The sequence below is a fragment of the Argentina silus genome, assembly GCF_951799395.1.
Source record: "Argentina silus genome assembly, chromosome: 19".
Classification (NCBI taxonomy): domain Eukaryota; kingdom Metazoa; phylum Chordata; class Actinopteri; order Argentiniformes; family Argentinidae; genus Argentina; species Argentina silus.
In genome coordinates, this window is record NC_139673.1 from 8,580,312 (window position 1) to 8,592,123 (window position 11,812).

General features: G+C 50.3%; 1 protein-coding gene across 1 annotated transcript in view; it reads right to left on the bottom strand.

The window, feature by feature from the left end:
- Positions 1-867: 867 nt before the first annotated feature.
- Positions 868-11,812, bottom strand: part of pmfbp1 (polyamine modulated factor 1 binding protein 1) — a gene marked incomplete at both ends in the record, with an annotated part of 149,388 nt that continues 138,443 nt past the window's right edge. Inside the window, 7 exons of the mRNA XM_083690860.1 lie at positions 868-961; positions 7,659-7,729; positions 7,897-7,990; positions 8,368-8,442; positions 8,690-8,799; positions 8,977-9,039; positions 9,364-9,531. Coding sequence (XP_083546986.1) covers positions 868-961; positions 7,659-7,729; positions 7,897-7,990; positions 8,368-8,442; positions 8,690-8,799; positions 8,977-9,039; positions 9,364-9,531 — 675 coding nt within the window. The remainder of the gene's footprint in view (positions 962-7,658; positions 7,730-7,896; positions 7,991-8,367; positions 8,443-8,689; positions 8,800-8,976; positions 9,040-9,363; positions 9,532-11,812) is intronic.

The window sequence follows — 11,812 nt, forward strand, 5'->3', positions numbered from 1 at the left end:
ATATAAAAGGCGAGATACTTTCTTATATTTTTTCAGATTTATATTAAACACCATCGAAGATACAGGCACATTCTCCATTTTTACATTCCATTCCGCTCAACTTTAAACCATTCCTTAAACGTATACATGTAAAATAATAAAACCCTGAGTGGATAGTTAAAAACATTTCACAATAACAGTAGTGATGAAGTCATGGAAGTGCGCTCCTAAACTCTCCCTGTGAGCCCCGGAGCCCAGTAACAATGACTGTCTACCAACTGAACAGTACAATCACACAGCAGAGGTACTGTCTGAAAAGGTACAGTACAATCAACAGAGATGAGACAGAGAGAGTAGTGTTGAACATTTCATTCAAAGTAGTGAGCAGAATTCTCATTTCATTGTAAGGCAATCTCAAAGGTAGGAAATCACAAGAACAGAACAAAGACCCGAATGCATTGTGCAGCAAAGGTAACAAATGATAATAGTAACCGATTCAAGTTTAGCTTTTTTTCCCCCCCAATGAAGAACAATAATTGATTCATACCTACTACAGTTACAAAACAATTCTAAAAACCCTTTTTCTACAAACCGTAGAGTCATAAAAACATAATAACTTAACATAATGACATAACAATCGAGAGAGCTAGCTCTTCTCTTCCCCTGTTTAAAGGCAGATGCTCTCGAAGCCGTCAGCATCCCTCCCTGAGACGTGTGGCGTTGGCCGTGGTCCGTCCCAGCTGAGAGAGCGGGGTCTGCTCCGTCGTGGCCCCCAGGCCTGGTGGCCCCAGGGCAGGGCTCTCCTCTCCAGCGCTCGCAGGGCCACTCTCCTGGCCACCTCAGCGGCAAACGTGGGCCCCCTTCCCGCCAGGCAGGCGCAGGCCGAGGCTAGCGCTGCTGGTGGTCTGCGGGAAGGGCCTTCCTCCTCCGCGGCTTCTCCTCTCCCCGATCGCTCAAGACTCCTCTCACAGTCAGAGCAGGTCTGAGACAGAGGCAGAGGTGAAAGCAGGTAGCTTACTACACAGTTGAGCAAGACGCAGGCCGACAGCGTTGGAGTGATTGGAACCTGAAGACCAGACCCTGCCCAGTGACTGCTGGTGTGTTCATATCATCAGGACATGAACCAGGCATCGCCACGGACCCCCAGATTTGTTTGCATCCCTGTCCTAACATCTTCTTAAGAAGAAAATTACCGCTAATACATGTCTTTACTTAATAATTCACTTCCCACTACTTTTAAATATCTAATAATATATGACTATACAGAATATATAATATAACATAATATAAAATAATATATGATATATATATATAATATATTATATATATATTATATATATATAAAATAATATAATATAATATAATATAATATATAATATATATCCTGTCACTCACATCAGTATTACTCTCCAGCTGTGTGGTCCATTGATGAGCTAATAGCCTTTCCCCTAGTAGGAACCTACCGGAACGCTACTGAAGAGGTCTCCTGCTGCTAGCCTGTCTCTGCTCTGGCCCTGTTCTCTGAGCTGCTCCTCTCTAGTGCTGTCCTCTGGGCCAGCCAGGGCCTTACCTCTGTATGGGGGGGGGGGGGGGGGGGGGGTGAGTATAGTCAATGGATAGAATGGAGTGGCTCTGTCTTCCCCACTTTAACCGTGGCCTCTCGTATCCTCTGCTAACTCCCACTTGTTTTTCTCAAGCGAGCACATCGGCTGTCAAAACAGCAGAGCCCCCGTCTCATTAACTGATTTGACCAAATGTTGATGGCTCTGTTCGTAAACAGGTCTCTAACGGAATGCAAATTCGGCTCTGCTTATTCTGGTAAACCTTCCTCGGCGATGCCCCAATCCCTCTTAAGCTTCTTGTTGACCGCGTCTGCCAGCTTTGTGTACACAATTGGCTCCTCGGCTGTTCCGACAGCATCCTTAATGCTTGCCCTTTTGTGCCGTTTAATTCCGCGGGGATAAACAGGCTCACGGATGCAAAATTATTCCAACACAGATAATTAGCCGGAGAAACAATCACAAGTATGAATAATAATCTTGCATTGTTGGTAGCATTATAACTTTTAAGCATGGGGAAATAGGAAGGGATTCGGGCACCAAGGGAAATGAGCTAAATCAAATAAAGCTCAGCAAATGTGCAGTGAATGAAATGAGTCAATCATTTTAATGTGAGAGAGGAGCCCTGAGGAGAATAAATAAGCAATCGCCACATCATGCAGGGAGAAGAAATGAGCGTGGTGCACAATTAGGCAGGGTCGCATTCTGCCGGAGCTGTGAGCGCGGGGTGCGCTAATGAGCTCTGTGCGCGTGTTTGTGTGTGTGTGTTTGTGTGTGTGTGAGTGTGTGTGTGCGCGCGGGTGTCTGCGTGTGTGTGCGCGTCTATTTGTGTGCATGTGTGTGGAGGGAGAGAGCGAGAGGGAGAGTGGAGACGAAGAGAGGGAGTAAGAGATCAAAACCTTTCCATCAGAATCCTGATGTGGAGACTCATGAACAGGAAGGCAGACAGACAGACAGGCAGGCAGACAGACAGGCCAGGGGGAAGTCAGGCCAGGGACAGGTGTGACAGTGGACAGGCACAGGTGTGACACAGGTGTGACAGGCTGGTGGAGGACAGGTGGGCGATCAAGAATATTTGGCATCTTGGGCAAGTAAGACAGGCAGACAGGCAGACAGACAGACAGACAGACAGGCAGACAGACAGACAGACAAACAGAACAGGAGGCAGGTATAGCTGACAGACCCACAGACAGACCGACAGGCAGAAAGACAGACAGGAAGACAGAAAGACAGAGTAGTAGGCAGGTATAGTAGACAGAGAGACAGGCAGGCAGACAGACAGACATTGCAGTAGGCAGGTATAGCAGACAGACCGACCGACAGATCGATAGACAGACAGACAGGCAGACAGAGTAGTAGGCAGGTATAGTAGACAGACAGACAGGCAGGCAGAGCAGTAGGCAGGTATAGCAGACAGACAGACAGACAGAGCAGAGCAGTAGGCAGGTATAGCAGACAGACAGGCAGGCAGGCAGACAGACAGAGCAGAGCCGAGCAGTAGGCAGGTATAGTAGACAGACAGGCAGGCAGACAGACAAAGCAGAGCAGTAGGCAGGTATAGCAGACAGACAGACAGACAGACAGGCAGACAGGCAGACAGACAGAGCAGAGCAGTAGTCAGGTATAGCAGACAGACAGGCAGGCAGGCAGGCAGACAGAGCAGAAGGCAGGTATAGCAGACAGACAGCAGGGCCCAAGTCACGCAGGCTTTCAAAGGCAAGTCAAAGTTATTAACTATTCAATCACACAAAGGAGAGGTGAAGGCGTGAAAGGTTGAGGACCAAAGCACTTTTGCCTCAGTGCATTAAGAGCCCGGTCCAGCACTCCAACTGCGTGGAAAGAGAAATAGATTGCCTCCCAGGAAGATGACTGCTCACAGGGTTTCTCCCCCTCCCCAACCCCCCCCCCCCCCCCCCCACACACACACACTTTTTTTTCTTTAATAACAGCAATCTGCTGTGAAAATCTAATCCCGAGTACCATTTACGCCGCATCTAGATAACTTCTGCTCGGGAAAGCGTACAATATGAATATTTCATCCCCTGATATCCAAATAAACACAACAAGCCCCTCCATCAATCAGGGGACCGTCGAACGGGAAGTGAACCGGAAAAGGAAATTGCTAATTGAACGCCGTGCCGCTGGGAAACGCACCTCATCCGGCAGCCCCCGCTACTTTCTCTCTGCCGGCTGACCCGATGGAACATGGGATGAAAGAGCTAAAGTGAAAACCCGCCAGCAGTCCTTATCTACAAAACACTGTGCTGTTTTTCGATCCAAACATGGCCCCTTCACAATCATGAGACAACATTCTAGAAGTGTACACACTCTCCATGTCGATAACCCCCCTATGATATATTCATGACGACAAATCAGGCGTGAACGGTGTACTTCATTTCTGTAATAGCTCTATCCTTGCCATTAAAGTCAGATAGGGCTGCTCTGACTGCATCCCCCTCTCCTCTCCTCTCCTCTCCTCTCCTCTCCTCTCCTCTCCTCTCCTCTCCTCCCTCCTCTCCTCTCCTCTCCTCTCCTCTCTCTTCCCCCATGGCCTAATTCCCCCTCCTCAGTGGTGGATAAGAGGGATCAGAAGTCTATCCATATGCATGCACACATATCTATGGAGTGGATGTCAGGTCTCAGCTTGGCCCTGTGCGCTGAAAGCCCTGGTAATGACACTTAATGAAAGCTGTGGAGCCAGGCATGCAGAAGGAGAGGGCCCTGGGTGTACTCCCCCCTCCTCTCCCCCCCTCCCCCCCCATCAGCTCGGCCCGGCACAAGGCCTTCAAGACGCCATAAATAAACAAATGCACTGCGTGAGAATGGACGCACTGTTGCCTCTGCTCCTCTCTCATGCCATTCACTTATTTATCTATTTATTTGTATTTCCTCCCCCTCTCTCTCTCTCTCTCCCTCCCTCTCTCTCTCTCTCTCTCTCTGGCTGCTTTCAGGCCGCCCGCCTCTCTGTTCTCCAGCTCCCTGCAGGCTCTCTCTGGATGTCCTGGAACATTAGCAGCAGTTCACTTCAGTCACCCAGTGGGCCTTAATGGGCTTGAGTTTGCATCTGCCCTCGGCTGGTCTCGGGCCAGGCACACACACACACGCACATGCGTACACACGCACGCCCGCCCGCCCGCACGCCCGCACGCACGCCCGCAGACACACACACACACACTACTGTACGCTCTCTGAAGCAATTATCCAGCCAATGCCTCAGTGCTCCTCCTCACTTTCAACTTCACTGTTTTTGCAACTTTCTGGAACGTTTTAAAAACTCCCCCAGACCCTGAAGTTAACCAACAGCAGGTGGGCCGGGGGCTCCTGAAGGGCCTTCAGGCCCAGGAGGCAGAGAAGGCCAGGTAGACGGAGGAGTTGGAGAGAGAGAGTTGAGCTCAGTGTGCCGTGGGCGAGGTCCGTGAGGATGAGGATGATGATGGAGGGGTTATCAGAGCAAACAGAAGGGGATGAGGGGATGGAATGGATCTCACTCAGCACAAGCCCCTAATCAGCACAGTCAACACAGGGCTCTGATTGGGTTCACACCACCAGCTCTCGCTCTCTCTCTCTCTCTCTCTCTCTACTTTTCTCTCCATTTCTCCTCTCTCTCATCCTCCCTCCCAATCACCCACTAAAAGTTATCCCTCCAAATCAGCCTTAACCCCCCCCCCCCCCCCCCCCTCCCCCGTTAGCCAGCGAGGACAGGACTGGTCTTACTTTAAAGCAAGAGGCTATTGGCCCGGCGAAATGAGAAGGCTTCAACTGTCAAACAACGACGTGGAACACAATTTCACCGATAAATAACCTTCCCTCAGCATCACATATAAAATTCAACTTTCAATTTAAAAAAGACGGCCGTTACCGTGGCGACGGCGTTGAGTGACATGGTCTTTTTCTGGGAGAGTGTCCATGACTGCTTTCGGTAAACAGACATGACTAAGACCTGCCTGGGACCAGAGGGGAGCGTGTCCTTGAGCTGGGTGGACCTGCTATGTCTGTCTACCTGTCCGTCTGTCCGTCTGTCTGTCTGTCTGTCTGTCTACCTGTCCGTCTGTCTACCTGTCCGTCTGTCTACCTGTCCGTCTGTCTGTCTGTCTACCTGTCCGTCTGTCTGTCTGTCTACCTGTCTGTCTGGCCGGGGGGGGGGGGGCACAGGAGCTAAGAGGCCAAGGTTGAGCGGTAGAGGTCAGACCTTCATCTCCCCCCCCTCCTCCTCCCCCCCAACCCCCCCCCCCCCGGCCACCTCCAACCACCTCCAACCAGATTTCCCGCCCGACTGCACAAATGCATCTTCAGTGTTAACAAGCTCCAGCCATCCTGCGAGGCGAGGAGAGGAGAGGCGGAGGGCGGGGCGGGCCAATGATGGCCGAGCCCTGGTGTGAGCAGACGGCGGTGGAGGGGGGGGTCACGGAGAGGCGCCTGGTGCCCCACACAGCCTGTAGGGCTGAGGCCGCTGGGAGTCGTGAGGGACTGGGAGACGGAGAGAGAGTGAGAAAGAGAGAGAGAGAGAGAGAGAGAGAGAGAGTGCCTGTGAGGTGCAGCGCTGCATTAGTGGCAGGGCCTCGGCTTGTGGCCCTGAGGCTGGCCTGAGGGGGGGCCAGAGGGATTCACAAACACCAATCTGCAGGCTTCTCAGGGCTCTCAGGCCAGTGATTTCACAGCCGGGCGACACGGGCCATTAGCCCCAGAAACACACAGAGGCCCTATGCTAATCCCCCCCAACAAGAGAAATAAACATGGCAGCCAATAAAGAACCTCCGAGCTACAACAGAGGATCCGCTCTGGACTGAGAGAGTCTGCGGTGTGGTGTTGAGTGTTAGTATTGACCCGTGTCTCGGCTCTCCACTCTGGAAACACACAGAGAGCCAGTCACCCTGTCAGGGAACTCTCTGCTTCGTCACTGATGCTGTCTCTAGAGCCAGGCAGGAGGAGGAGGTGGAGGAGGAGGAGGTGGAGGAGGAGGAGGAGGAGGAAGATTTGTATTCATTAGGCTTCTCTAGATGTAGTGCTTTTTTGGTTCCTGGAGAGCTGGGGATGCTGCCAGAGTCGTCTCGAAGAGAAAAGAGGAGGATGGAGTGGAGCCAAGAGCACTGATCTGCACTGTCTGGCCCAGGTCACTAACAGTATCAGTACCAGTAACTCCAGTCATATCACACTCCAACACTGTCTGGCCCAAGTCACTAACAGTATCAGTAGTATTAGTAGTTGTAGTAGTAGTAACAGTAATAGTGATAGTAGTAGTAGTAGTAGTAGTGGTAGAAGTAGTAGTAGTTGTAATAGTCATAGTAGTAATAGTAATAGTAGTAGTAATAGTGGTAGTAGTAGTAGTAGTAGTAGTAGTAATAGTGATAGTAGTAATAGTAGTAGTAATAGTGGTAGTCGTAGTAATAGTAGTAGTCATAGTAGTAGTAATAGTCGTCGTAGTAGTAATAGTAGTAGTAATAGTAGTAATAGTAATAGTCGTAGTAGTAATAGTGGTAGTAGTAGTAATAGTCGTCGTAGTAGTAATAGTAGTAGTAATAGTAATAGTGGTAGTAGTAATAGTAATAGTAGTAATAGTCGTCGTAGTAATAGTAATAGTAGTAGTAATAGTGGTAGTAGTAGTAGTAATAGTCGTAGTAGTAATAGTGATAGTAGTAATAGTAGTAGTAATAGTGATAGTAGTAATAGTGGTAGTCGTAGTAATAGTAATAGCAGTAATAGTAGTAGTAGTAGTAGTCATAGTAGTAATAGTAATAGTCGTAGTAGTAATAGTAATAGTAGTAATAGTAGTAGTAGTAATAGTGGTAGTAGTAGTAATAGTGGTAGTAGTAGTAATAGTAGTAGTAATAGTAGTAATAGTAGTAGTAATAGTGGTAGTAGTAATAGTGGTAGTAGTAGTAATAGTCGTAGTAGTAATAGTGGTAGTAGTAGTAATAGTCGTCGTAGTAGTAATAGTGGTAGTAGTAATAGTGGTAGTAGTAGTAATAGTAATAGTAGTAATAGTAGTAGTAATAGTCGTTGTAGTAGTAATAGTAATAGTAGTAATAGTCGTAGTAGTAATAGTGGTAGTAGTAATAGTAGTAGTAATAGTGGTAGTAGTAGTAGTAGTAATAGTAGTAGTGCAGTAGTAACTGTACTCACTGTGTGTTGAGCAGCTGGATGGGAAGTCTGGCCAGGGCAAGGTGCTGGTCACTCATACAGTCCTGAGAGGCCTGACACACAAACACATATTCAAGTCATATGACTCCTCATTACACTCTAACCAGTAACACACTTCAGCTTGTTCTGGTACTGTTGTCAGGGATGTGAGTGTGTGTGTAACACGTATGAGGTGATGCTCCTGTGGTGTAACTCAGTGTGTGTACATGACACGTAGTACCTTGACTCTCTCTATCTCGATCCTCCTCTCATCCAGCTCAGCCTTCAGCCTCCTCACCTCCCCTTGTAGGCCCAAAGCACTGTCCTGCAGGTGACTGGACACACACACACACACACACACACACACACACACACACACACACACACACACACACACACACACAGTATTATCCTCTGAGACACACACACACACACACACACACACACACACACACACACACACACACACACACACACACACACACACACACACACACACACACACACCTATCTCACCTAAAACCCTTCTAACACATTGACACTACCACTGCTCCCCAGTGCTCTGAATGAGAGGACCTGTTCCTACTCTAAGTATGCATAATGACATGGTATCGCCAGTAATCACGTCTCTCATCCTGTGAGGTTGAAGGAAGCTAGGGAACCCGGGAGTACAGGAAGATGGACTGATGGGTTTCTATAGCAATGGTCTTACTCCTTCTCTGCTGCCAGGTAGATGATCTTCTTGCTTTGGTCTTTGATCTTGAGGCCCAGTTTCTGGCCAGCTTGCCTGGAACAGGGTACACACAGGGTTAATGGTGTCTGCTGGTGTACAGAGGGTTGGTTTCATCAGCAGATGGATGGATGGATGGATGGATGGATGGATGGATGGATGGAAGGATGGATGGAGGGAGGGATGGAGGGAGGGAGGGAGGGATGGAGGGTTGTATGGATGGATGGATGGAGGGAGGGAGGGAGGGAGGGAGGGAGGGTTGGATGGATGGATGGATGGATAGAAGGATGGACTCAGCTCTTACTTCTGCTCCTTCACCCACTGGTTGACGTTGGTTACCACCAGCTCACTCTCCCTGTGCAGACGAGAGCTGTCTGAGCGAGCATTACCCAGGGACTGACGCAAGACCTCCACCTGGGAGAGAGAGAGGGAGAGAGACAGAGAGAGACAGAGAGAGAGAGAGGGCGAGAGAGAGAGACAGAGAGAGAGAGAGAGTGAGAGAGAGAGAGAGGCAATAAGAGTCCATGACTCATCCCCCCCCTCCTTCCCCAGTGTCTCTCCGACCCCTCTAGAGGTGTGAAGGTTCAGTACCTCGTTAACTGCCGTGCCGTACTTCTGCTCCATGGACTCTAGCTGGGATCGGAAGGCCTCCACCTGCACACAAAGTACATTTCAAAGCCTCACACTGATATCGGCAGCTAGGAGAGCTCGTTTTCCATGGAGAGAGGTATCATGACATGCTTATATACTGTGTGGCCTTTTTTGAAATATGTTTTTAGGGCATTTCTGCTTTATTGGGATAGAGACAGTAGAGATTGACAGGAAGGACGGGAGAGAGAGAGGAGGGATGACATGCGAGATAGGTCGAGGGTCGGAATCGAACCGGGAACCTTGCAATTACGTGGTAAGCGCGTTAGTGTGCTACGCCACTAAGCGCCCTCCACCTACGGTGTGGCCTTAAACACTTTTGAGTCTGACCTGGGCCACTTTGGCGTGGTAGTTCTCCCTGAGAGAGGCAAGCTCCACCTTCATGATCACCACCTCCTCCTCCCTGGCCTCCAGCGCTGCCAGCTGCTCCTGGCCCCGGCGCTGAGTGTGTACCAGCTGGGCGTTCGCCTCCGCCAGCCTGGCCTCGCACGTACGAGCCTGGGGGAGGGAAGGACGTCACATACACGGTCTAAGAGCAGGGGATGTTTCGCTTCAAAAATGATAGTTCGTCCCGTTGCTGTGAGCCCCTCTGAAACATCTCTGTAGACATCCCTGTTCCGATGGTTCTGTTGATTCACTGTGGATGTGATGAAAATGTGCTGGTAATTGAATATATGAATAAAAACGTTTTTTTTTTTTTTTTTTTCCTTCATAGGACCGATGTGAGGGGCCGGGCGGTAACCAATACTCTGCTTGCCTCTCCACCTCCACCTCCACCTCCCCTTCCACCTCCACCACCACCACCACCACCACCACCACCTCCACCTCCACCTCCACCTCCCCTTCCACCTCCCCTTCCACCTCCCGCTCCACCTCCATCCCCCTCCCCTTCCACCTCCACCACCCTGCCCCCCCCCCTCCCCCAGCCCGCATGACTGAGAGGCGGAGAGAGGCTTTGCACACCGCACCACGGCAGTGACCTTTCCCCAAGCCCAGGGAGCGGGCGATGCAGAGGAGAGGCAAAGACAGGGAATGAAAGAAGCAAAGGCAATTAAAGTGGTCTGCGTGTGTGTGTGTGTGTGGGGGGGGGGGGCGGCGGCGGAGGAGATGAGCCTGACTGGAGGCGGCCCCCAGACTGCACTGCAGCTCCATATCCCCCCCCTAATCCCTGTGTGATCGCAGAGCGACCCCGCTGTGTTCAGAGTCTGATCATCCTCCAGCAGCATTCACCGGCTAATCCACGTAAAAGGACAGCCGTGCGCACGCACACCGCACATGCGCATACACGCACACACACGCGCACGCACACACAAACAAACACGCACGCGCACACATACCATCTACAAACACGCGCACGCACACACACACGCGCACGCACACGCGTGCACACACACACACACACACACACACACACCATCTACAAACACACTATGTACACACTATTACAAAAAGTAAAAGGGGCACACACGCACACACTCACACCTGCATGCATGCAAGCAGGCATACACACTCACAAACACACACGCACGCACACACACACTCACACCTGCATGCACGCAAGCAGGCACACACACGCACTAACACACACTCACACACACACACACACACACGCACAAACACACACTCACACCTGCATGCACGCAAGCAGGCACACACACACACGCACAAACACACACACGCACAAACACACACACACACACACACACACTCACGCGCCCGCACACACACGCTCTCCCCTCCCCAGCAGCCAGTGTTTTCCACCCGACCAGGGAGAATCATTAAGGCCTTCCTCTAATTATTTCTAAAAGCAAAAAGTGAAAAACAGACAACAGCCAACGCACAGACCCACACTGGCACATAATCATTCCGATTTTTGTGGGATGGGTTGTGCGGGGGTTGAGGAGGAGGAAGAGGAGAGGGTGGGAGGGAGGGTGGGAGGGAGGGAGGGAGGGAGGGAGGGCGTATGGGATGACGACTTCCACTTCATTTTCTCCGGCGGAGTTTGACCGCAAAATGACAAGGATGCTTTTCCGAAACCAATTAAGACGGCCTGTGCCCTGCTGTTACCGTGCAACACTGACAGCGCTTAAGGAGGATGACGTGAGACCACAGAGACGAGCCATGGAGATGTGCCCTCGGCTCACCGACACACACACACACACACACACACACACACACTCACACTCACACGCACGCGCACATACACACACACACACACACACACACACACACACACACACACATGCTCACACACACGCACACACACACGCTCACACACACACGCTCAAGCACGCACACACACACACACACAAACAGGGGCATGACACTACGGAGCAAACCCACACACATCTGTGAAAGTGTATACACAAACAAAGAAAAACACAGTTCAGAATATTTGAACGCAGAGCAGGAGAGCTCTCATACACACCATTTCACCCACAGTTGTGACCCCGACCTAGGAGTGTCTTAGATAAAGGATCATGCCTATTTTGGCTATTATGTGAAGTGTTTTCTCTGAGATAAACTGTGTGTGCGTGTGTGTGTGTGTGTGCTCGCTTGTCTATGCATGTGTGTGTTCTGTACATGTAGGCTCTGAGGGGACTGAGAGAGAGAGAGAGAGAGAGAGAGATACAGAGAGAGAGAGAGATAGAGAGAGAGAGACAGAGAGAGAGAGAGACAGAGAGAGATACAGAGAGAGAGATAGAGAGAGAGAGAGATACAGAGAGAGAGAGAGAGAGGGAGAAACAGAGAGAGAGAGACAAAGAGAGAGAGAGAGAGA